The 25,598-nt window shown below is 47.7% G+C and overlaps 1 protein-coding gene across 3 annotated transcripts in view; it reads left to right on the top strand.

Moving 5' to 3' along the window:
* LOC125454451 (anion exchange protein 3) overlaps positions 1-25,598 on the top strand; it is a 169,663-nt gene that overhangs the window by 5,302 nt on the left and 138,763 nt on the right. For all 3 annotated transcript variants that reach the window (XM_059647564.1, XM_059647565.1, XM_059647563.1), the window contains exons 2-3: positions 19,511-19,655; positions 24,948-25,095. In XM_059647564.1, coding sequence (XP_059503547.1) covers positions 19,605-19,655; positions 24,948-25,095 — 199 coding nt within the window. In that variant the 5' untranslated portion in view covers positions 19,511-19,604. The remainder of the gene's footprint in view (positions 1-19,510; positions 19,656-24,947; positions 25,096-25,598) is intronic.

The following is a 25,598-nucleotide window of genomic DNA, read 5'->3' as shown; positions in this document are numbered from 1 at the left end:
GTTCAGATCCAGAGGGCGTGTGGGGGATAAGGCAGTTCAGATCCAGAGGGAGTGTGGGGGATAAGGCAGCTCAGATCCAGAGGGAGTGTGGGGGATGAGGCAGTTCAGATCCAGAGGGAGTGTGGGGGATAAGGCAGCTCAGATCCAGGAGGAGTGTGGGGGATGAGGCAGTTCAGATCCAGAGGGAGTGTGGGGGATAAGGCAGCTCAGATCCAGGAGGAGTGTGGGGGATGAGGCAGTTCAGATCCAGAGGGAGTGTGGGACATAAGGCAGCTCAGATCCAGAGGGAGTGTGGGACATAAGGCAGCTCAGATCCAGAGGGAGTGTGAGGGATGAGGCAGCTCAGATCCAGAGGGAGTGTGGGGGATAACGCAGCTCAGATCCAGAGGGAGTGTGGGGGATAAGGCAGCTCAGATCCAGAGGGAGTGTGGGGGATAAGGCAGTTCAGATCCAGAGGGAGTGTGGGGGATAAGGCAGCTCAGATCCAGAGGGAGTGTGGGGGATAAGGCAGTTCAGATCCAGAGGGAGTGTGGGGGATGAGGCAGCTCAGATCCAGAGGGAGTGTGGGGGATAAGGCAGTTCAGATCCAGAGGGAGTGTGGGGGATAAGGCAGCTCAGATCCAGAGGGAGTGTGGGGGATAAGGCAGTTCAGATCCAGAGGGAGTGTGGGGGATAAGGCAGCTCAGATCCAGAGGGAGTGTGGGACATAAGGCAGCTCAGATCCAGAGGGAGTGTGAGGGATGAGGCAGCTCAGATCCAGAGGGAGTGTGGGGGATGAGGCAGCTCAGATTCAGAGGGAGTGTGGGGGATGAGGCAGCTCAGATCCAGAGGGAGTGTGAGGGATAAGGCAGCTCAGATCCAGAGGGAGTGTGGGGGATAAGGCAGCTCAGATCCAGAGGGAGTGTGGGGGATAAGGCAGCTCAGATCCAGAGGGAGTGTGGGGGATGAGGCAGCTCAGATCCAGAGGGAGTGTGGGGGATAAGGCAGCTCAGATCCAGAGGGAGTGTGGGGGACAAGGCAGTTCAGCTCCAGAGGGAGTGTGGGGGATAAGGCAGCTCAGATCCAGAGGGAGTGTGGGGGATAAGGCAGCTCAGATCCAGAGGGAGTGTGGGGGCTGAGGCAGCTCAGATCCAGGGGGAGTGTGGGGGATGAGGCAGCTCAGATCCAGAGGGAGTGTGGGGGATAAGGCAGCTCAGATCCAGAGGGAGTGTGGGGGATAAGGCAGTTCAGATCCAGAGGGAGTGTGGGGGATAAGGCAGTTCAGATCCAGAGGGAGTGTGGGGGATGAGGCAGCTCAGATCCAGAGGGAGTGTGGGGGATGAGGCAGTTCAGATCCAGAGGGAGTGTGGGACATAAGGCAGCTCAGATCCAGAGGGAGTGTGGGGGATAAGGCAGTTCAGATCCAGAGGGAGTGTGGGACATAAGGCAGCTCAGATCCAGAGGGAGTGTGGGACATAAGGCAGCTCAGATCCAGAGGGAGTGTGGGGGATGAGGCAGTTCAGATCCAGAGGGAGTGTGGGACATAAGGCAGCTCAGATCCAGAGGGAGTGTGAGGGATGAGGCAGCTCAGATCCAGAGGGAGTGTGGGACATAAGGCAGCTCAGATCCAGAGGGAGTGTGGGGGATGAGGCAGCTCAGATCCAGAGGGAGTGTGAGGGATAAGGCAGCTCAGATCCAGAGGGAGTGTGGGGGATAAGGCAGCTCAGATCCAGAGGGAGTGTGGGGGATGAGGCAGCTCAGATCCAGAGGGAGTGTGGGGGATAAGGCAGCTCAGATCCAGAGGGAGTGTGGGGGTTAAGGCAGTTCAGACCCAGAGGGAGTGTGGGGGATAAGGCAGTTCAGATCCAGAGGGAGTGTGGGGGATAAGGCAGCTCAGATCCAGAGGGAGTGTGGGGGATAAGGCAGCTCAGATCCGGTGGGAGTGTGGGGGATAAGGCAGTTCAGATCCAGACGGAGTGTGGGGGATAAGGCAGCTCAGATCCAGAGGGAGTGTGGGGGATGAGGCAGTTCAGATCCAGGGGGAGTGTGGTGGATAAGGCAGCTCAGATCCAGAGGGAGTGTGGGGGATAAGGCAGCTCAGATCCAGAGGGAGTGTGGGGGATAAGGCAGTTCAGATCCAGGGGGAGTGTGAGGGATAAGGCAGCTCAGATCCAGAGGGAGTGTGGGGGATAAGGCAGTTCAGATCCAGAGGGAGTGTGGGGGATGAGGCAGTTCAGATCCAGAGGGAGTGTGGGACATAAGGCAGCTCAGATCCAGGGGGAGTGTGGGGGATGAGGCAGCTCAGATCCAGAGGGAGTGTGGGGGATAAGGCAGCTCAGATCCAGGGGGAGTGTGGGGGATGAGGCAGCTCAGATCCAGAGGGAGTGTGGGGGATAAGGCAGCTCAGATCCGGTGGGAGTGTGGAGGATGAGGCAGCTCAGATCCAGAGGGAGTGTGGGGGATAAGGCAGTTCAGATCCAGAGGGAGTGTGGGGGATGAGGCAGTTCAGATCCAGAGGGAGTGTGGGGGATGAGGCAGCTCAGATCCAGAGGGAGTGTGGGGGATGAGGCAGCTCAGATCCAGAGGGAGTGTGGGACATAAGGCAGTTCAGATCCAGAGGGAGTGTGGGGGATAAGGCAGTTCAGATCCAGAGGGAGTGTGGGACATAAGGCAGCTCAGATCCAGAGGGAGTGTGGGGGATGAGGCAGTTCAGATCCAGAGGGAGTGTGGGGGATAAGGCAGCTCAGATCCAGAGGGAGTGTGGGGGATGAGGCAGTTCAGATCCAGAGGGAGTGTGGGGGATGAGGCAGCTCAGATCCAGAGGGAGTGTGGGGGATGAGGCAGCTCAGATCCAGAGGGAGTGTGGGACATAAGGCAGTTCAGATCCAGAGGGAGTGTGGGGGATAAGGCAGTTCAGATCCAGAGGGAGTGTGGGACATAAGGCAGCTCAGATCCAGAGGGAGTGTGGGGGATGAGGCAGTTCAGATCCAGAGGGAGTGTGGGACATAAGGCAGTTCAGATCCAGAGGGAGTGTGGGACATAAGGCAGTTCAGATCCAGAGGGAGTGTGGGGGATAAGGCAGCTCAGATCCAGAGGGAGTGTGGGGGATAAGGCAGCTCAGATCCAGAGGGAGTGTGGGGGATAAGGCAGCTCAGATCCAGAGGGAGTGTGGGACATAAGGCAGCTCAGATCCAGAGGGAGTGTGGGGGATAAGGCAGCTCAGATCCAGAGGGAGTGTGGGGGATAAGGCAGCTCAGATCCGCTGGAAGGGTGAGCTCATTTCTGAGGTTCTTGTTGTGAGTGAACCTGCTGCCAGGCTGTCTTCCCACAATCGGGGATAATGGGATTAGTCTGAGGCTGACGCTTTGTGTTAGTCACACCCTCGATGTGGATTTCACTGACTGGGTCTATATTTATTGTCTATTTTGTTGCAAAGGTGATGCAGAGCTGTTGTCCTGAACAGTCGCAGGATTTGGGGTGTGGTGACAACCACACATCTGTTAGAGAGCAAGGTCACATTCAGCGCAGTCTGGAGAAATCCTGAGATAAGCATGAAACTGAATTGAGGGCAAGAAATGAAGAGTATCTAAATGTAACAAGGTTATCCAGGTGGCCCTCATAGAATATGAGTTCCCTGAATGGGGGCTGTTAAGCTGGTCCAATCAGGGAGCCCTGGCTGGCAGATAGAAACAGGAATGTCAAAGTTTCTGTTCACTCTTACTGCTGGCTCTGAGGAAGCTGGAGCAGTGTCAATAATTATGCACGTGTAAATGGAGGCTATCAGCCTCTGTGGAGTTACTTTAATGGTAACGAGAGAAAAGCAATACACTCCTGAAGAGATTGACTCGCAATAGCCATCCTTGAGTTAGGATTTCTGGCATCATGTGTTTGTTTGCAAAGCTTGACTTGTTCGATCCTGCCGTTGAAGATGGGGCCCAGAATGTGGAAGAATGTGTTAATTTTTTCCAAGCAAGTGACATTGGGGCAGATGGAAATCGATGAGAGATTGTCCTGACAGCTCGTGGACCTGCAGTTTTTTCAGTTATTAGTACCCTATTTGTTTCCTGAGGCACCAGATACCAAAACTTTTTAGGAGTTGATAGATTTCCCACACCACCTCCCCCCGCAAGAGTGCATGTGCACGAGGATAGTGCCCAGGCCCCCATGGAACGCAGCTAATGTTAGAACCACAAGACAAGAGGCCTCCTGGCCTGTCGCAGGCCCGACCTCGTGGAAACCCGGAACCAAGGCCGGACCAACGTTGGGACAAGGAACACAGTAACATGACATCAAGGAGACCCAACCAAACAGGTCACAAGACCCTGCCAAAATGCTGAAGGCCGCAACTGGTGCCCAGGACCCCATCGAGAACACAGACTTTCTTCTTGGATGTCCCTCACCAATGCCCGGGATTTTACTAGGAGCAGCCACCTACCCAGGATACATGGAAGATGCACGGGGCTTCAGGTGAGGCTGGAACCATGGGGGCTTCCCCAGCGTCCTCCTTGCAAATGTCCAAGTTATTGCAAACAAGATGGATGTCCTGAATGCTAGACTCACCTTCCAAAGGGAACTGCGAGGCTGCTGTGTGCTCTGTTCTACAGGGACGTGGCTCACTCCTGCTACACCTGAGTGTGCCTTACAACCTGAGCACTTCTCAGTTCACCAAATGGACCGATTGACATTCCCAGGCAAAGCAAGGAGTGATGGGGTCTGCCTCCTAAACAACATCTCCTGATACTCAGATGTGGCAATTAAGACCAAGATGAAGCGGAGTTCCTTTTCGCCAAAGGGTTTTGAATCTGTGGAATTCTTTACCACAGGGTGCTGGTTGAGGCTGGGCTGTTAAGTGTATTTAAGGCTGAGTCAGACAGGTTTTTATTGAGGAAGGGAATCAAGGATTATGGAAAAACGATAGCCGAAAGTGGAGTTGACAATGATCAGATCGACCACGATCTCATTGAGTGGTGGAGCAGAGCAGATGGGCTGAATGGCCTACTTCTGCTCCTATATCTTATGGTCTTAATAGTATTGCAGTACTACATAATCAGATTGTAGAAGGTTTGATTTCTGAATTGTCTACATTTCCTTCTGCCTCACTCTCACTGTGTTTCTTCCATTCTTGCCCTTTCTTATCTTCGGAGTAGACCTGCTGGTGTTGAACTGGGGTGGATGAGGTCAGGAGTCACACAGCACCAGGTTGATTGGAAATCATTGGCTTTTGGAGCAGTGCTTGTTCACCTGACAAAGGGGCAGTGCTATGAAAGGATGGACACAGCAGGCCAAGCAGTATCTGAGGAGCACAAAAGCTGACGTTTCGGGCCTAGACCCTTTTCTGGTGAAGGATCTAGGCCCGAAACATCAGCTTTTATGCTCCTGAGATGCTGCTTGGCCTGCTGTGTTCATCCAGCTCCACACTTTGTTATCTCGGATTCTCCAGCATCTGCAGTTCCCGTTATCTCTAGTGCTATGAAAGCTTGTGATTTTGAATAAACCTGATGGACCATAACCTGGTGTCGTGTGACTTCTGACCAATTCTTCCTCCCTATAATGTTATCATTTCAACATGTTGACAAGGTATAGCCAGTGACTCTACCCACGATCTGAAGTGCCTACTAGATACTAGATAAGTCACTGATTATATTAGTTACTTCGTATGATCCACCAAATCTCACTGTCTCCTCTGTAATGCTAACAGCACAGCGTTTCAGCTCCAGCTTGAAATTACCGAATCACAGAATTGTTAAACGGCAGAAAGAGGCCATTCGCCCCATCGTGCCTCTGGTAGCTCCTCAGACGAGCATCATTGCCTAGTGCCAAACTGCAGTTCCTCACTTCAAACCTTTACACCCTATTTCTGTCCAAATAACCATCCAGTTCCCTCTTGAATAATTCAATTGAACCTGTTCCCACCAAACCTGCAAGTATTGCATTCCACACCCCAACCATTTAGAACATAGATCATAGAACATGACAGCGCAGCACAGAACCTTCGGCCCTTGCTGTTGCGCCGACCTGTGAAACCAATCTGAAGCCCATCTAATCTACACTATTCCATTATCATCTATATGTTTATCCAAAGACAATTTTAAATGCCCTTAACGTTGGTGAGTCTACTACTGTTGCAGGCAGGGCATTCCACGTCCTTACCACGCCCTTTGCAGCCTGAAAATGACTTGTTTATAAATACACCTGCAGCACGGTGGCTCAGTGGTTAACACTGCTGCTTCACAGCACCAGGGACCCAGGTTTGATTCCACCTTCGGCGACTGCCTGTGCACCATTTGCACATTCTCCCTGCGTCCGCGTGGGTTTCCTCCGGGTGCTCCGGTTTTCTCCCACAGTCCAAAGATATGCAGGTTAGTTGGATTGGCCATGCTAAATTGTCTCATCGTGACCAGGGATGTGTAGATTAGGTGTGTTACTTTGGGGAAGGTAGGGTTATAGGGTAGGTCAGTGGGTGAAGGATACACTTCAGAAGGTAGTATGGCTTTGATGGGCTGAATGGCCTACTTCCACACTATAGGGATTCTATGGAGTGGGCAACATTGCATCACAGTCCTGACTTGTGCCTTGTAAATGGTACACCAAGAGATCAAAGGGACCAACTTTGGGGAGACAGGAGTTGAGTTAGTGGATTCCCAAACTCGCAACATCCATGTTTGCTGACCCTCAGTTGGAGAAGATTTAATGAATGATTTTTCTGAATTATTCACATCCTATTTTCCCCATTACCCTTGATTTCCTTACTAATTAACAACCTGTCTATCTCAGCCTTAATTATACTTAATGACCCTTGACGAGAAAGAATTCAAACAAGGAGTTCAGAAGGCTAAAAAGGCCCATGAAATGTCTTTGGCAAATAAGATTAGGGAAAATACAATGGCATTTTATCCATATGTTAGAAGCAAGAGGGTAACTAGGGAAAGAGTTGGCCCACTCACGCACAAGGGAGGAAATGTATGCAAGGGGCAAGAGGAAGTGGGTGAGGTTCTTAATGAATACTTTACATCAGTATTCACAATAGAGAGGGATATGGGTGAATGGTGAGTCTCAAGTTAGGGTGTTGATATTCCAGGGCAGTAGAGGTGTTTTAAAAAACCTAAATGTAGACAAGTTCTCAGGACTTAGAGTCATATAGTCAAAAACAGACCTTTCGGCCCAACTTATCCATGCCGACCAGGTTACTTAAACTCAACTAGCCCCATCTGCCTGCACTTGGCCCATGTCCCTCTAAACCCTTCCTATCCATGTACCTGTGCAAATGTCTTTAAACTGTTGTAATTGTACCCACCTCTGCCACGTCCTCTGGCAGCTCGTTCCATTTACACACCACCCTCTTGTGTGAAAAAGATGCCCCTCAGGTCCTTTTTTCATCTTTCCCCTCTCACTTCAAGCCCAGGCCCTCCTGTTTTGAACTCCCCCCACCCTGGAGAAGAGACCTTGGCAATTCACCCTTTCTATGCCCCGAATGATTTTATAAACCTCAATGAGGCCACTCCCCCCTCCCACCCACCCCCCCACCCCCATCATCCACTTACACTCCAGTTGAAAAAGTCCCCACACATCCGGCCTCTCCCTCTCATGCCGTCCAATCCCAGTAACATGCTTGCAAATCTTTTTTTGTCCCCTTTCCAGTAATAATATCCTTCCTACAGCAGGGAGACTAATGTGGCCGTAACAATGTCTTGGACAGCTGTAACATGACATCTCAACTCCTGTCCTTGGCGCACTGACCTTTGAAGGCAAGAGTGCCAAATGCCATCTTCACTGCTCTTTCTACCTGTTACACTGCTTTCAAGGAACTATGTACCTGCACCCCTAATTCTCTCTGTTTAACAACACTCCCCAGGGCCCCACCATTAACTGAGTAAGTCTTGCCTGTTTGTCTAATCAAAATGCACCACCTCACATTTTTTTCTAAATTAAACTCCATCTGCTAATCCTTGGCTCACTGGCCCAGTTGACCAAGATCCCGTTATGCTCTGAGACGATTGCACAATGTTCAGCACCATTCGTGACTCCTCGGATACTGAAGCAGTTCATGTTCAAATGCAGCAAGACCTGGACAATATCCAGGCTCGGGCTGATAAGTGGTAAGTAACATCTGTGCCACCCAAACTCCAGGCAACTCCATCACCAATTAGAGGCAATTCAAACTCTGCCACTTGCCATTCAATAGTGTTACGATCACTGAACCCCCATTATCAATATCCTGGGGTTTACCGTTGACCTGAAACTCAAATGTACTCACCACATAGACACAGTGGCTACAAGAGCAGGCCAGAAGCTAGGAATACTGTGACAAGTAACTCACGTCCTGACTTACTAAAGCCTGTCCACCATCTCCAAGGCACAAGTCAGGAGTGTGATGGAATACTCCCCACTTGCCTGGATGGGGGCAGCCCCAACAACACTCAAGAAGTTTCACACCATCCAGGACAAAGCAGCTGCTTGATTGGCACCACATCCACAAACATCCACTCCCTCCACCACCGGTGCTCAGTTGCAACAGTGTGTACTATCTACAAGGTGCTCTGCAGAAATTCACCAAAGATCCTCAGGCAGCACCTTTCATACCCACAACCACTTCCATCTAGAAGGACAAAGGCAGCAGATACATAGGAGCACCACCCCCTGCAAGTTCCCCTCCAAGCCATTCACCATCCTGACTTGGAAATATATCACCATTCCTTCACTGTCGCTGAGTTAAAATTCTGGAATTCCCTCCCTAAGGGAATTGTGGGTCAACCCACAACATATGGACTGCAGCTGTTAAAGAAGGCAACTCACCCCCACCTTCTCAAGGGGCAACTAGGGATGGGTAAGAAATGCTGGGCCCAACCAGAAATGACCACATCCCACAAATTAAAGAAAACCTTCTTCACTGTCCACTATATCACCATTTTTGGGGTCATCCACAAACTTATTAACTATGCCTCCTATCTTCTCATCTGAGTTGTTCATATAAAGGACAAACAATAGTGGACCCAACACCGATCTTTATGGCACACCACTGGTAACAGGCCTCTAGCAGCCCTCTACCACCACTGTCCGTGCCCTGCCATCAAACCAATGTGTATCCAATTGGCTAGTTCTCCTTGGATCCGTGGATTAATTAACGTCACTAATCAGTCCACCAGTGGACCCATGTCAAAGGCCTTTCTAAAGTCCATTTAGACAACGTCTACCATTCTGCCATCATCTATCTTCTCTTCAAACTCTTCAAAAAGCTCAATCAAATTCATGAGACATGATTTTCCATGCACAAAGCCTCGCTGACTATCCCTAATTAGCCCTTTTCATTTCAAATGCATGTAAGTCCCTCAGAATCTGCTTCAACTGCTTACCCACCATAGATGTTAGGATCACCGGTCTGTACTCCCTTGGTTTTTCCATACAGCCTTTCTTAAATAATGGCACAACATTAGCCACCTCTCAGTTTTCTGGCACCTCACCCATAGCTGTCAATGACACAGATATTTCTGCTGGGCCTTCATAACTTCTTCCCTAGCTCTCAACAATGTCCTGGGATACATTTGATTGGGTCAGTGAGGTTTAAGACTTCTAGCACCTCTGCCTTGTAATGTGGACTGTTTTCAAGACTTGGACTATTTATTTCCCCAGTTGCCTAGTTTTGCGTCTTTCTCTGCAGTAAATATTGACCTGATATAGTCATTTACGATTCCACTTACCTCTTGTGATTCCACATATAGATAATATTGTTGATCTTTAAGGGGCCCTATTCTCTCCCTAATTACTCTTTTGCCCTTAATGTATTTGTGGAATCCCTTTGGCTTCTCCTTAACCTTCTTTCCAAAACTATCTCAGGTTCCCTTTTTGCCCTCCTTATTTCCCTCTTAAGTGCACTCGTACACCCCGTGTACCCTTAAGGGATTCATTTGATCCCAGCTGTCTATACTTATTTTATGCCTCCTTCCTTTTCTTGATCAGAGCCTCAATATCTCTCGTCATGAGGTGTTCCCTACTCCTGCCAGCCTTGCCCTCACACTAACAGGAACATGCTGTCCTAAACTCTTGTTATCTCGCTTTTGAAAGCCTTCCACTTGCCAGATGACCCTTCACCTGTGTACACCTGACAGATGGGACTTATCCCAGAATGCTGAGGGAGGCAGGTGAAAAAATTGTTGGGGCCTTGTATGAAATATTTACATCCTCTTCAGTCACAGGAGAGGTCCCAGAGGACTGGAGAATAGCCAACGTTGTTCTAATGTTTAAGAAGGTCAACAGGGATAGACAATAGTCAATAGACAATAGGTGCTGGAGTAGGCCATTCGGCCCTTCGAGCCAGCACCACCATTCATTATGATCATGGCTGATCATCCACAATCAGTATCCTGTACCTGCCTTATCCCCATAACCCTCGATTCCACTATCTTTAAGAGCACTTGGAGTATTGTGTACAGTTCTGGTCACCGCATTATAAGAAGGATGTGGAAGCTTTGGAAAGGGTGCAGAGGAGATTTACTAGGATGTTGCCTGGTCTGGAGGAAAGGTCTTACGAGGAAAGGCTGAGGGACTTGAGGCTGTTTTCATTAGAGAGAAGAAGGTTGAGAGGTGACTTAGGTTGAGAGGTGACTTTTGAGAGGTGACTTAATTGAAACATATAAAATAATCAGAGGGTTGGATAGGGTGGATAGGGAGAGCCTTTTTCCTAGGATGGTGACGGTGAGCACGAGGGGGCATAGCTGTAAATTGAGGGGTGAAAGATATAGGACAGATGTCAGAGGTAGTTTCTTTACTCAGAGAGTAGTAAGGGAATGGAACGCTTTGCCTGCAACGGTAGTAGATTCACCAACTTTAGGTACATTTAAGTTGTCATTGGATAAGCATATGGACGTACATGGAATAGTGTAGGTTAGATGGGCTTGAGATCGGTATGACAGGTCGGCACAACAGCGAGGGCCGAAGGGCCTGTACTGTGCTGTAATGTTCTATGTTCTATGTTCTATCCATCTCTTTCTTGAAAGTATCCAGAGAGTTCTCCTCCACTGCCTTCTGGGGCAGAACATTCCATATATCCACCACTGTCTGGGTGAAGAAGTTTCTCCTCAACTCTGTTCTAAATGGCCTACCCCTATTTTTTTAGGATACACTAGGAAATTACAAAGGAGCCTGATGTCAGTGGTGGGAAATTATTAGAGAAAATTCTTGTGAATAGGATTTATTTATATTTGGACAAATATGGACTTATTAGTGACTGCCAGCAAGGCTTTGTGCGGGGAAGATCATGTACCACAAATCTGACTGCGGAAATGACAAAGGTGATTGATGAGGGCAGGGCATTGCGTGTTGTTGACACGGATTTTAACAAGGCTATGGAGAAAGTCCCTCATAGCAGGTTAATACAAAAAGTGAAGTCACATCGGATCTGTGATGAGTGAGTTAGATGAATACAGATCTGGTTTGGCCTTAGAAGATAGCAATGGAAGAATGTTTCTCTAACTGGAGATCTGTGACCATTGGAGTCCAGCAGGGATCAGTGCTGGGACCCCCAGGTTTTGTAATATGATTTGGAGGAGAAGCTAAGTGGCCTGATTACTATGTTTGTGGATGACATAAAGATTAGGGGAACTGCGGAGATTGAGGAGGATTGCTAGTGGATACAGCAGGATATAGATAGACTGGAGACTTGGGCAAGGGAAATGGCAGACGGAAATTAATCCAGACAAATGTGAAGTGATGCATTTTGTCAGATCTAATGCAAGAGGGAAGCGTACAGTAAATGGCAGCTTTAACATACAGAGACATCGAGGCGTACAGCTACTTGAAAGTAGCAACACAAGTGGATGTAGTGGTCAAGGAGGCATATGGCATGCTTGTCTTCATCAGTCTGCCTGAGGTGGAAGTGCTGGTGTATAAAGTTTAAAATTGACAAGTCATGTTGCATGACATAACATGGTGTGGAGCTGGATGAACACAGCAGGTCAAGCAGCATCAGAGGAGCAGGAAAGCTGACGTTTCGGGCCTAGAACATTCTTCAGAAACGTTAGCTTGACCACATTTAAAATTTTGCATGCAGTGCTCATCACCACGTTACCAGAAATTTGTGGAGACTTTGGAGAGGGTATAGATAGGGCTTAGCAGGATGTTGCCTTGTTTGAAAGGAATTAACTATGAGGTGAGATTGGACAAACTTGGTTTGTTTTTAATCAAATGTTGTAGATGTGGGACAACCCAATAGAAGTTTACAAATTTGAGAGGCACAGATAGAATGGACAATCAAGAGTCTTTTTTCCCCAGGTTAGGAATGTCAGATACCAGGGGACATAGGTCTAAGGTAAAAGGGGCTAATTTATAGGAGGTGTGAGGGACAGGTATTTTTTACACAGGGGTTAGTAAGTATCTGGAATGCGGTACCAGGCGAGGTGGATACAAAGCAATGTTGAAGAGGAATCTTGACAGATATATGAGTCGGGAAGAGGCAAAACATTTGTAGATTAGAAAGGCATAATGTGTTAGCGCAGCCTTTGTAGGCTGAAGGTTCTGTTCTTGTGCTGTACTGTTCTTTGTTAGCCCTCTGGGGTAAAGAATTCCACAGATTCATCACCCTGTGAGAGAAGACATTCCTCTTATCTGTCTTAAATGTGTGACCCCTTATTCTAGGATGAAGCGCTCCGGTCCTAGACTCTCCCATAGTGGGAGACAACATCTCTGCATAGTTAATGCACAACTCTGTCCAGAGGTATCCAGATTTCCCTGGGGATCCATTTAGATTTGTTGACCTCCTTCAATCAAATGATACAGCCCTGTGTAAAGCTCATTGAGTTAGATGATTAGTTCATATCTGTTAAGATGTTTTAACGCACATGAGTTGACAGAAACCCAAAGTAGAAAGGTTCACAATCTCATAGATGAATCCATGAAGGATGCTGTGCTCTTGTTGAATTTATCAATGCTCTGAGCTCTGAAGGGATTTGTGTTCTTGGAATATAAAATCAGCATCTCTCGTGTTGGGGAATTACATAAAAGTCGTAAATCCTCCTGAAAGTTTTAGTTTCTGGTGATTAACACATACAGAGGCTAATAGGGTCTCTGTGGATTTAGAGATCAAGTCAAACAATTGTTAAAAAATTTGGATTTCATGTTATTTTGCCATTTGATGTTGTTGGACATGTACTGCATTTGCCTGACTCTGTGCATGTCCTCTTAATGTAAATACATCTTACTGTCAGATTTAACTTGTGGATTACAATCTAGTTTGTGGCATTTAACATCTTTCAGAGTGTTGACCAGGGAGATGGATGAGTGCACAATCAGTGGGTAATGTATAATATCTCAAGTCTGTCTTTCTGCAGAGTCAATAAACTCTGTGTTCCTAAGCGGAAGACCCCTGGAACTATGCAAAGAGTTCTCCTTGTTGTTGTGACCTAAGCATTGCTCTCAGCAAACATATTATTTGACATTATACCATTACAGTTTGTGGGATCTTACTGTGCCCAAGGTGACACAGCCATATCACAACAAAGACTGTACCTCTAAAGTAGCTCACTGTCTGTAGAACACAAATGGATTTTCAGTGTCATTCCAATCTTCCGCAATAATCGCTGACTTTGTACAGTTATATTATGAGTGACCCTTGCATTGAGTAACAAGTGTTGTGAATTCTTATCTATAATTATGGACTATGTGGACAACTGGAAGTTATTATTGCTTTTGGGCATATTTTGAAATGGATATGGTTTTGGCCGAGTGTCTGAAGGCAATCCACGTGTATTCTTCAATGTGAGGTCAACAATTTAATGAGAGCTGTGATCCAACTGCTGACTAAGAAAGTCAGGTGACTTTGGCACACAGCCAAGCAAAGCTTTTAGGGAGATAACAAATGGTCTTTATTGTTCTTAACTGCTGGAAAATCTGGCTTTGGACGAGACTATGGGACCATGTGATGAAGATTGCTTTCTGATCCTCTCTGGACTTGATTTCTGGTTTTATACGCTTTGTGGCTCTAACGAGAAGGGAAGAAAAAATCTCCAAATAGCCGTATTGTTGCAAAACTACCTTACTTTGCTATTGAAGAATAGAAGCATGGACCTAAATGGGTAAAGGCTTCAGAAATCTGAAGCACAAAGGGACTCAGGAGTCTTAGTTCAGGATTTTCTTAAGGTTAACATGCAAGTTCATGAAGGCAATGTTAGCATTCATTTCCAGAGGTCTACACTATGAGACCAGTGATATATACAGAACTGGCACGAAGGTAGGAGATGGAGGGTGGTGGTGGAGGGTTGCTTTTCAGACTGGAGGCCAGTGACCAGCGGTGTGCCACAAGGATCGGTGCTGGGCCCACTGCTTTTTGTCATTTATATAAATGATTTAGATATGAGCATAGGAAGAACGGTTAGTAAGCTTGCAGATGACACCAAAATTGGAGGTGTAGTGGACAGCGAAGAAGGTTACCTCAGAGTACAATGGGATCTTGATCAGATGGGCCAATGGGTGGAGGAATGGCAGATGGAGTTCAATTTAGATACATGTGAGGTGCTGCATTTTGGAAAGGCAAATCAGGTCTGGACTTGTACACCTAGTAAGGTCCTGCAGAGTGTTGCTGAAGAAAGAGACGTTGAATGCAGGTTTGCAGTTCCTTGAAAGTGGAGTCACAGGTAGATAGGATAGTGAAGAAGGCATTTGGTATGCTTGCCTTCATAGGCCAATGGATTGAGTATAGGAGTTGGGAGGGTCATGTTGCAGGTGTACAGGACATTGGTTGGGGCCGCTGTTGGAATACTGTGTGCAATTCTGGTCTCCCTGCTACAGGAAGGATGTTGTGAAACTTGAAAAGGTTCGGAAAAGATTTGCAAGGATGTTACCAGGGTTGGAGGGTTTGAGCTACAGGGAGAGGCTGAATAGGCTGGGGCTATTTTCCCTGGAGGCTGAGAGGTGACCTTCTGGTGGTCTATAAAATCATGAGGCGCTTTGGTAGTGTAAATACACAAGATCTTTCCCCTAGGGTGGGGGAGTCCAAAACTAGAGGGTGTAAGGTTAATGTAAGAGGGGAAAGAGTTAAAAGGGATCTACAGGGCAACTTTTTCATCCAGAGGATGGTGCGTGTATGGAATGAGCTGCCAGAGGAAGTGGTGAAGGCTGGTACAGTTACAGCATTTAAAAGGAATTTGGATGGGTTTATGAATAGGAAGGATTTAGAGGGACATGGCAAATGCTGGCAAATGGGATTAGATTTATTTAGGATGTCTGGATGTCATGGAAGAGTTGGCTTGAAGGGTCTGTTTCTGCGCTGTATATCTCTACGACCCGATGCACTACTGAGGCTGTATAGGGCTGTGGTCAGACCGAATTTGGAATATTGTGCTTTGGGCCCTGTATCTAAAGAAAGATGTGCTGGTGTTCCAGAGTGTCCAGAGTATGTTTGTACGAATGATCCCGAGAATGAAAGGCCAATCATACGAGGAGCAGTGAGGACTCTGGATCTGTATTCGATGAAGTTTAGAAGGATGAAGAGAGATCTGATTGAAACTTATAGGATACTGAGAGTCCTGGATAGAGTGAATGTGAAGAAGATGTTTCCACTAGTAGGAGAGACTAGGATTGAAGATCACAGCCTGAGAGTGAAGGGATAGCCCTTTAGAACTGAGATGAGGAGAAATTTCTTCAGCCTAAGGGTGATTAACTTGTGGAGCTCATTGCTTTTTTTAAACTCATTCAATAGATAAGGACTTCGCTGGCCAGTCCAGTGTTCACTACCCATCCCTAATTGCCCAGAAGGCACTTTAGAGTCAACTACATTGCTGTGGGCCTAGAGCCACATGTAGGACAGACCAGGCAAGGATGGCAGTTTCAAAAACAAAGTCGCTGGAAAAGCTCAGCAGGTTTGGCAGCATCTGCGAAGGAAAAGACAGAGTTAACATTTCGGGTCCAGTGACCCTTCCTCAGAACGCTGACTAAAGGACATTAGTGAACCAGATGGGTTTTTGCAACAATTGACAATGGATTCATCGTCATTAACTGTGAGTGACCCTTACCCTGCTGAATAAACACTGACCCTGTGCAGTTACACAGTGAGTGACCCTTACCCTGCTGATCAAACACTGACTCTGTGCAGTTACACAGTGAGTGACCCTTACCCTGCTGATCAAACACTGACTCTGTGCAGTTACACAGTGAGTGACCCTTACCCTGCTGATCAAACACTGACTCTGTGCAGTTACACAGTGAGTGACCCTTACCCTGCTGATCAAACACTGACTCTGTGCAGTTACACAGTGAGTGACCCTTACCCTGCTGATCAAACACTGACTCTGTGCAGTTACACAGTGAGTGACCCTTACCCTGCTGAATAAACACTGACCCTGTGCAGTTACACAGTGAGTGACCCTTACCCTGCTGATCAAACACTGACTCTGTGCAGTTACACAGTGAGTGACCCTTACCCTGCTGATCAAACACTGACTCTGTGCAGTTACACAGTGAGTGACCCTTACCCTGCTGATCAAACACTGACTCTGTACAGTTACACAGTGAGTGACCCTTACCCTGCTGATCAAACACTGACTCTGTACAGTTACACAGTGAGTGACCCTTACCCTGCTGATCAAACACTGACTCTGTGCAGTTACACAGTGAGTGACCCTTACCCTGCTGATCAAACACTGACTCTGTGCAGTTACACAGTGAGTGACCCTTACCCTGCTGATCAAACACTGACTCTGTACAGTTACACAGTGAGTGACCCTTACCCTGCTGATCAAACACTGACTCTGTGCAGTTACACAATGAGTGACCCTTACCCTGCTGATCAAACACTGACTCTGTGCAGTTACACAGTGAGTGACCCTTACCCTGCTGATCAAACACTGACTCTGTACAGTTACACAGTGAGTGACCCTTACCCTGCTGATCAAACACTGACTCTGTACAGTTATACAGTGAGTGACCCTTACCCTGCTGATCAAACACTGACTCTGTACAGTTACACAGTGAGTGACCCTTACCCTGCTGATCAAACACTGACTCTGTACAGTTACACAGTGAGTGACCCTTACCCTGCTGATCAAACACTGACTCTGTACAGTTACACAGTGAGTGACCCTTACCCTGCTGATCAAACACTGACTCTGTACAGTTACACAGTGAGTGACCCTTACCCTGCTGATCAAACACTGACTCTGTACAGTTACACAGTGAGTGACCCTTACCCTGCTGATCAAACACTGACTCTGTACAGTTACACAGTGAGTGACCCTTACCCTGCTGATCAAACACTGACTGTACAGTTACACAGTGAGTGACCCTTACCCTGCTGATCAAACACTGACTCTGTACAGTTACACAGTGAGTGACCCTTACCCTGCTGATCAAACACTGACTCTGTACAGTTACACAGTGAGTGACCCTTACCCTGCTGATCAAACACTGACTCTGTGCAGTTACACTACAACTGATCTTACTGTGAATAAACTGTTACTTTTGTTACACTTTGAGTGACCTTTACCCTGCTGATGAATTAAGGAGACCATGCCACATGATGAGAACACCTTTTTTTGTCTTGGAATTGTGTTGGCTTTAATTTGCATTGCTGTGTTACTCAGAGGTAAACTGAATAGCTGATGAGAAAGCTGGTTTTGCTGCGTTGTGTCCTGGGAGAACTGGCTTTCATGAAACTCTGAGGAGCATCTATTACAGTGGCTCTTTAAGACGTCTTCAGCTGGTGATGAACTAACTGGTGATTTCTTGTTCAGGTCACGGCTGATACTGTATTCTGCTCTGATGCGCTGGTGTAAAGAGTGTGTTATTAACCAGGCAAGAAGACTAGCATCTTCCCTAAGTCAGGCTACAACAGGAAGCAGTTTTCTATTAGCTGAGCAATTATTTGATGGCTCTTGTTAAACATTCAGAAAGCACACACACTCCAAGCAGCAACAGGTTAGAGCAATATTATCACAGATCGCTGAAGTACAGACGAGGGTTTGATTTCCTTCTTTCTCTGTTATCATTTCTCCCTCTTTTTATCTTTTTTTCCCCCTGTCTCACACTCTGCCTCTCTGTTCCTCACTTATCTGTGCCTTAGTTCTTTCCCTCTCTCTCTCTCTCTGTCCCTTTCCTTTACTCTGTTCACCTGGATCTATCCCTCCTGTCCCTCAAGTTCACTTTCTGTTGACTTCTGTTTCCTTAGTGCCACAGTCTTTCTTCATCGCTCTTTCTGTCCCTGACCCCTTCTCTCTGTCTCTACTCTCCAGAGCTTGTATCATTGCTCTCTCTTTCTCTCTCTCTCTCTCTCTCTCTCTCTCTCTCTCTCACACACTCTCACTCTGTAGAGTAATGGGAAGTGAGGGTGCAGGAGATGGTGAGGGAGGCAAGAGTGAGAGTGGACTAGGGAGCGAAGGAAGGGAGAGAGAGAGACGGGAGAATGAGGGGGGGTGCTGAGAATTGAGGGAAGTTTAAGGGGAACTGAGGAAAGAGGAGGGGAGTGAGAGTAGACAGTGGGGAAGTGAGGGAAAAGGAGGGTGAGTTGATGGACTGAGGGAAAGGGATGGTTGTGAGGGTGTGTGAGAAGGTGGAGGAGGTAGGGAAGAGCAAATGAAGGGATTTGTGAGGAAGTGGGGTTGAAGGAGCGGGGTAAGTGGAGGAGGGGATGAGTCTGTACGGGAGGGCAGAGTGAGGGAGAGGGAGTGAGGTTGGAGTGAGGTGGAGGTAAAGTGAAGGTTGGGGAGGAGTGAGGATGGCGTAATGGGAGTGGGGGTGGAGGGAGTGAGGCCTGAGGCGGGAAAGACAAGTGTTAGCAAAGTAGGAGTGAGGGCTGAAGCGATGAAAGGGAGATTGAGGGACATGGAGGGGATGTTGAACTGAGGTCACTGGAGAGAGCAGGTTTGCCAGACAGGTTGGTGGATCTGAGGATATTGGGGTTGGGGAGGGTGAATAAGGAGTCAGCGGGGGTGAGGTCCGAGTCAGGGCTCGATGGTGGGGGTGAGGGGAGGGGAGTGGAGGGGAAGGGAAGGTGGCTAGGAAGAAGAGGCAGTAGAAGAGAGTGCCTGCAAAAGAACAGAGAGAGATGGAAAGAGTCTACCAGGTTCCCAGTAGAAGAATAGCCAACTTAACTGAAGGCAGAAACATGTGAAATCACAGTGAACAAATTCCACGTAAATCCTTTTATGAAGGCATCATCAGTTATTGAAAACCAAATGAAGTTTTGTTAAATACAGTAATGTTGTTTCCTTGAGTCTTGTGGCTCTCACTGTAATGGAGGTTTGATAATTATCGAGGGTATTGTTGAATTTGTCTAATTCTGTTCTAGTGTGCATCCAAGTACACTGTGCCAACACCAACGCACAAAGTGAGTTTGTGATCTGTCTGCATCACATTGCATGAAGAATGTTACTGAAATGAAGGCGTATCTGGTGAAAATCAAAATAGTAGCTCTCAGAAGACCCCTCAGAAAATAACTTCACCCATACTCTCTCTCCCTCTTGCGCTAGCATCTCAGTGCTTCCTCTCCCTCTGTTTCTCTCCCCTCACGTAGCAGTGTATCAGGTCTCTTTCTCTCTCTCTCTCCTTTCAGGTTATGCCATCCTCAATGGTTGCGGAGAGGACGATAGTGAAAGAGAAGGGCTGATTTGGCCAGTGCTCTGAACTTGTGTGCCACCACAGTGGACATGGCAGCTGGTGGGGCAAGGGAACCAGATGCCCCCACATGTTTACACCTGGTGAGTAATATTTGGTGAGAGAAAGAGTGAGATAAACACAGTGAGAGGAAACAGCCCACTGTGTTGGTGTATTGGCATGGATAGAGAATTAATTAACAGGCAAGGAACAGCAAGTGGGGGTTGAGGGGTTCTTTTTCAAGTCGACAACCCACGATTGAAATGACTCCACAGAGGTGGGTATCCCATCACCAAGTCATCCTTTATTTACACTAGAACTGTCCTTGTCTTTAGTACCTGCCTCATTCAGAGTCAGCTCTCAGAGTGCCAGTATCTGCGACACTCCCCTTTTCTCCAACAGACCAGGTTAACAGGCCCAACCAGGGGACTCATTTTCTATGAGGGCCACCTGGCTGACCTCATTACAATTGCTGCAGTGACCAGTGGGGTTCCACACAGAGCAGTGCTGGGATCACAAATGTTTAGCAGACAGAAATGACTAGGAGGGAGGAAGTGAATATACCTTCGTCAAATTTGCAGGCAACACAAAAATAGGTGGAACGGCAGGCTTGTGAGCAGGATTCAGACACTTCACAGGGAAATATTGACCGATTAACTAAGTGGGCAAAAATTGGGAAATGGAGTATAATGTGGGAAAATGTGAAATTGCTCAGTTTGGAAGGGAGAAGAACAGAACAGAATATTATTGAAATGGAAAGAAACTGCAGAAAGCTGGGACACAAAGGAGCTTGGGGAGTCTTGTGCGTGAAACACAGAAAGCTAGCACACAGGGCCAGCAGGGAATCAGGAAGGGTAATGGGATGTTGGCCCTTATTTCAAGGGGGTTGGAGTGTAAGAGTAGGGGAACCTTACAGCAGCTGTACAAGGTGCTGGGGAGACCACATCTGGAGTACGGTGTGCAGATTACCTACCCTTATTCTAGGAAAGATATAACTTAATTGGAGGCAGATCAAAGAAGGTTCACTCAGATGATAGATAATAAAATGTGAGGCTGGATGAACACAGCAGGCCAAGCAGCATCTCAGGAGCACAAAAGCTGACGTTTCGGGCCTGGACCCTTCATCAGAGAGGGGGATGGGGGGAGGGAACTGGAATAAATAGGGAGAGAGGGGGAGGCGGACCGAAGATGGAGAGTAAAGAAGATAGGTGGAGAGGGTGTAGGTGGGGAGGTAGGGAGGGGATAGGTCAGTCCAGGGAAGACGGACAGGTCAAGGAGGTGGGATGAGGTTAGTAGGTAGCTGGGGGTGCGGCTTGGGGTGGGAGGAAGGGATGGGTGAGAGGAAGAACCGGTTAGGGAGGCAGAGACAGGTTGGACTGGTTTTGGGATGCAGTGGGTGGGGGGGAAGAGCTGGGCTGGTTGTGTGGTGCAGTGGGGGGAGGGGATGAACTGGGCTGGTTTAGGGATGCAGTGGGGGAAGGGGAGATTTTGAAACTGGTGAAGTCCACATTGATACCATATGGCTGCAGGGTTCCCAGGCGGAATATGAGTTGCTGTTCCTGCAACCTTCGGGTGGCATCATTGTGGCAGTGCAGGAGGCCCATGATGGACATGTCATCAAGAGAATGGGAGGGGGAGTGGAAATGGTTTGCGACTGGGAGGTGCAGTTGTTTGTTGCGAACTGAGCGGAGGTGTTCTGCAAAGCGGTCCCCAAGCCTCCGCTTGGTTTCCCCAATGTAGAGAAAGCCGCACCGGGTACAGTGGATGCAGTATATCACTCAGATGATCCCTGTTTTGGAGGGATTGTCTTTTAAGCAAAAGCTAAACAGGTTGGGACTCTGCTCCCTGGAGGTTAGAAGGTTGAGAGGTGATCTAATTGAAACATATAGAATTCTTAAAGGGCTTGACAGGGTAAATGCTGAAAGGGTGTTTCCTCTCTTGGGAGAGTCTAGGACCAGAGGGCACAGTCTCAGAATAAAGGGACACCAATTTAAGACTGAGATGAGGAGGAATTTCTTCTCTCAGAGGGCTGTGAGTCTTTGGAACTCCTTACCACAGAGAGCTGTGGGGGGGGCGGGGGGCGGGTGGGGTGGTGGGCAGAGTTCTTGTGTATATTTAAGGCTGAGATAGATAGATTCTTGATCAGTCCGGGAATTGGCGGTTACACAGTTTAAATAGCTGTGGGAAAATGGTCATGAGAAATGTCAAATCAGCCATCATCCTTTTGGACAGTGGAGCAGGCTTGAGGGGATGAATGGCCCACCCCTGTTCCTATTTCTTTTGGACTTAAACAGGAAGCGAGTAGGAGGAGTGGGAATCTGAGCAGTGAACACTGTTCCACATTTGAGAGAGGGAAAGGCACCAGGCCACTCTGCCCCACGAGGTAGCCACATCCCATTACCTTGGCAATTCCGGCTCGATCTGTGATCGAGGGTGGGAAGGTGTGACTGCAGCTGAGGGAGGTGCAGGGACATGATCCCGAGCAGCCTCTGTGATGGGAGTCCCGCGAGTTGAATGGATGGGAGCGGAGATTGTTGGGATAGTGAGCAAACTGACCTCCTCACCTTGGAACAGAGAGCCAATCAATTGGAGGGAAGGGGTAGGAATGTCAGAGTGGTAAAGAGCAGTATATCTCGGGCGATTACAACTGCTCCCTGCAACCATGAATGGGAGCCCTGGAGGCCGGCGTTGCCTGCCCTATGCTAGGGTAAGGGCCTCCCCAGAGGGGCTAGAGAAAAACCTGGAGAGACAAGGGAGAAATCCATTGGTGGTTATCCATATTTGCACCAACAACATTGGTAGGACTAGAAGGGAGGTTTTGCTGAAAGGTTTCAAGCAGGTAGGAAGTAAACTAAAAAGCAGTAATAGTCTCTGGACTGCCACCTGAGCCACAGGAAAACTGGCACAAGGTAGATAAAGTGAAGGAGTTAAGTGCATGGCACCAAGGTTCCAGTTTCACCCTCTCAAACTGCAGGGTGAATGTTATCATGTTATGGTCACTGCTTCCTGGGTGGGGGTTCCTTCATCTTCTGCTCCCTAATCAAGTCTGCCTCACACATCACCACATCCAGAACTGTCTGTTCCCCAGTGAGCTCTGCTAGAAGCTGCTCTGACACAAAAACACGTTATATACATTTCATGAATTCCTTTTCTTGAGATCAGCTACCAATCTGATTTTCCCAGCCAACCTGCATGTTAAACTCCTCCGTGATTAATGTAAGTGCTTTTCTTACATGCATTTTCCATCTTCTGATTTACTTTATTCCCCTCATCCTTACTACTTCTAGGAAGTCTATATGCAACTCCCATCAGAGTCTTCCCTTTTGCAGTTTCTTAACTCTACACACACAGATTCTGCACCTTCCAGCTCTATTTCATTTCTTGCTATTGATTTAATTTAATTTCTTACTACTTGTCCCCTCTACCTGTCCTTTCAATAGGAGGTGTCTCTTTGGATATTTAGTTCCCAGCCCTGATCCCCTTGCAGCCACATCTCTGTGATTCCCACAACATCACACCTGCCAATTTTAACCTGCGCTATTAGAGAGCCCTCTCTAATGAAGGGTCTAAGCCCGAAACGTCAGCTTTTGTGCTCCTGAGATGCTGCTGGGCCTGCTGTGTTCATCCAGCCTCCAATTTCATTATCTTGGATTCTCCAGCATCTGCAGTTCCCATTATCTATTAGTTCATTTACATTGTTTTATATACTGTGTACATTTAAGTATAACACCTTCTGTCCCATGTTGACTGCACCCCCTTCTTACAGTTGCCCCCTTATCGCCTGTGCCTGAAGTCACATTGTTGAGCCTTTCCATGCTTTCTTTCCTATAACTTGTTGTGGAAACTTTAATAGGCTCAGCTGAGCCTCCCACATTGAACTTCTTGCATAATTTTCCATGCAACTGAGAATCCCCCACCTTCCACTATCACACTTCCACATTATTTAGTTTAAAGCCCTTTCCACAGCCCTGTTTATGCGATTCACAAGGATTCAGGTCCTTGATCCAGGTGGAACACATTCCATTGGGAACAGCCCCCTCCTTCCCCAGTACTGCTACCAATGTCCATGAATTTGAGCCCATTTCACTCACACCAATCTTTGAGCCACACATCTACCTCTTTAATGTTGCTGCTCCTGTGCCAATTAGCTCATGGCTCAGGTAGCAATCTAGATTCCCTTTTTTGTTCTGCTTTTCAGTTTAGCTCCCAACTGTTCGTATTTCCTCAGCAGAACCTTGAACCTCTTTCTACCTTTATCGTTGGTAACTACATGGCCCATAATAACTGGATCTTTCCCCTCTCACTCCAAGTTCCTCTGCAGCCCAGATGAGACATTCTGGGCCTGGGCACCAGGCAGGCAAATTAGCCATTGGGACTATTCATCTTGGCTACAGAGAACAGTTTATTCCCCTGACTGTACTCCAACCAATTCTGACTAATTTCTCCTTTCTCTCCCCCTTACAAAGACCTTGCAAACTATGTCCAAAAAAAACCAAGCAAAAACCACGTTTTCCCCTTTGCACTGAATTTCCAGACTGCCTCTGAAGTCCCAGCCTGGTTATGCCTCACTGCAGATGTGATCTCTCCTTCCTGTCAGTGTGCAACATACCGGTGGTTGTAAATGGTGCTGTTCCCATGTATCTGCTCCCTTTGTCCTTCTAGATGGAAGTGGTTGTGGGTTTGGAAGATGCTGCCTGAGGGTCTTTGGTGAATTTCTGCAGCGCATCTTGTAGATAGTACACACTGCTGCTACTGAGTGTCGGTGGTGGAGGGAGTGGGATGTTTGTGGATGTGGTGCCAATCAAGCGGCTGCTTTGTCCGGGATTGTGTCAGGCTTCTTGCGTGTTATTGGGGCTGCACCCATCCAGGCAAGTGGGGAGTATTCCATCACACTCCTGACTTGTGCCTTGTAGATGGTGGACAGGCTTTGGGGAGTCGGGAGGTGAGTTACTCGCCGCAGTATTCCCAGCTTCTGGCCTGCTCTTGTGTTTATGTAGCGAATCCAGCTGAGTTTCTGTCCAATGATAGCTCTCCCGGGATGCTGATAGTGGGGGATTCAGTGATGGTAACACATTGAATGCTAAGGGATGGTGGTTAGATTATCTCTTATGGGTGATGGTCATGGCCTAGCATTCGTGTGGTGTGAATGAGCACTTGAAATGTCAAGCCTATGGGCTACGTATTAGAAAGTGGGATTCGTGTAGCTAGGTCAGCAGAGAGTTGATTGGTCAACAGGGTGTTTCTGTGTTATGTGACTTCATGACTGAGTGGGCAAACACAGATGTGCTATTGTCAGTTAGATCAGCAGCCCCAGCTATGGAGCTGCGCATTGGGAAATGGTGACTGAAGTCATTGTGAGCCCTACAGTGAGGTGTTACAACCATTTCTGTTTCCAGGTTGAAGATGAGACCGAGAAGCCAAATGTGGAAGAGGAAGAGGAGGAAGAGCTGGACAAATTGCTGGGCATTGAGCGACTAAGTGACCTGATCAGTGATCGCCCTGCACGGGAACCTGAGCGAACCTATAATGAAAAGGACTTTGAATGTAAGTGCGAGTGTGTTTGCCTGAGCGAGTGCCTATCGGTGTGAGTCTATTTGCACATTATTTTGTAACCAGCCTGTTAGACTAGACCATCTGTACCTGGCCCCTATTTTATTCTCTTTCATGGAATATGTCCATTCTTATTTGCCCTTGGACTGAGTGACTTGCTCCTGCAAAAGGTCATTTTGTTTTCATTCGTTCATGGGGATGTGGGTATTGCTGGCTGCAGTCAGCCTTTATTACCCATCTCTAATTGCCCAGAGGGTATTAAATATCACCCACATTGCTGTGGGTATGGAGTCACATGCAGGACCAGGTAAGCTCAGCAGATTTCCTTCCCTAAAGAACATTAATGACGGGCTTTTACAGCAATTGACAATCGTTCCATGTTAATTCCAGCTTTTTAAAATTGAATTTGAGCTTCACATTGAAACAGAGAAACATAGAAGATAGGAGCATGAGTAGGACACTCAACCCCTCAATCCTGCTCCTCCTTCAATCACTGT

This window comes from Stegostoma tigrinum, chromosome 7 (genome assembly GCF_030684315.1).
Source record: "Stegostoma tigrinum isolate sSteTig4 chromosome 7, sSteTig4.hap1, whole genome shotgun sequence".
Lineage (NCBI taxonomy): Eukaryota > Metazoa > Chordata > Chondrichthyes > Orectolobiformes > Stegostomatidae > Stegostoma > Stegostoma tigrinum.
This window is presented reverse-complemented; position numbering and strand designations above follow the sequence as displayed.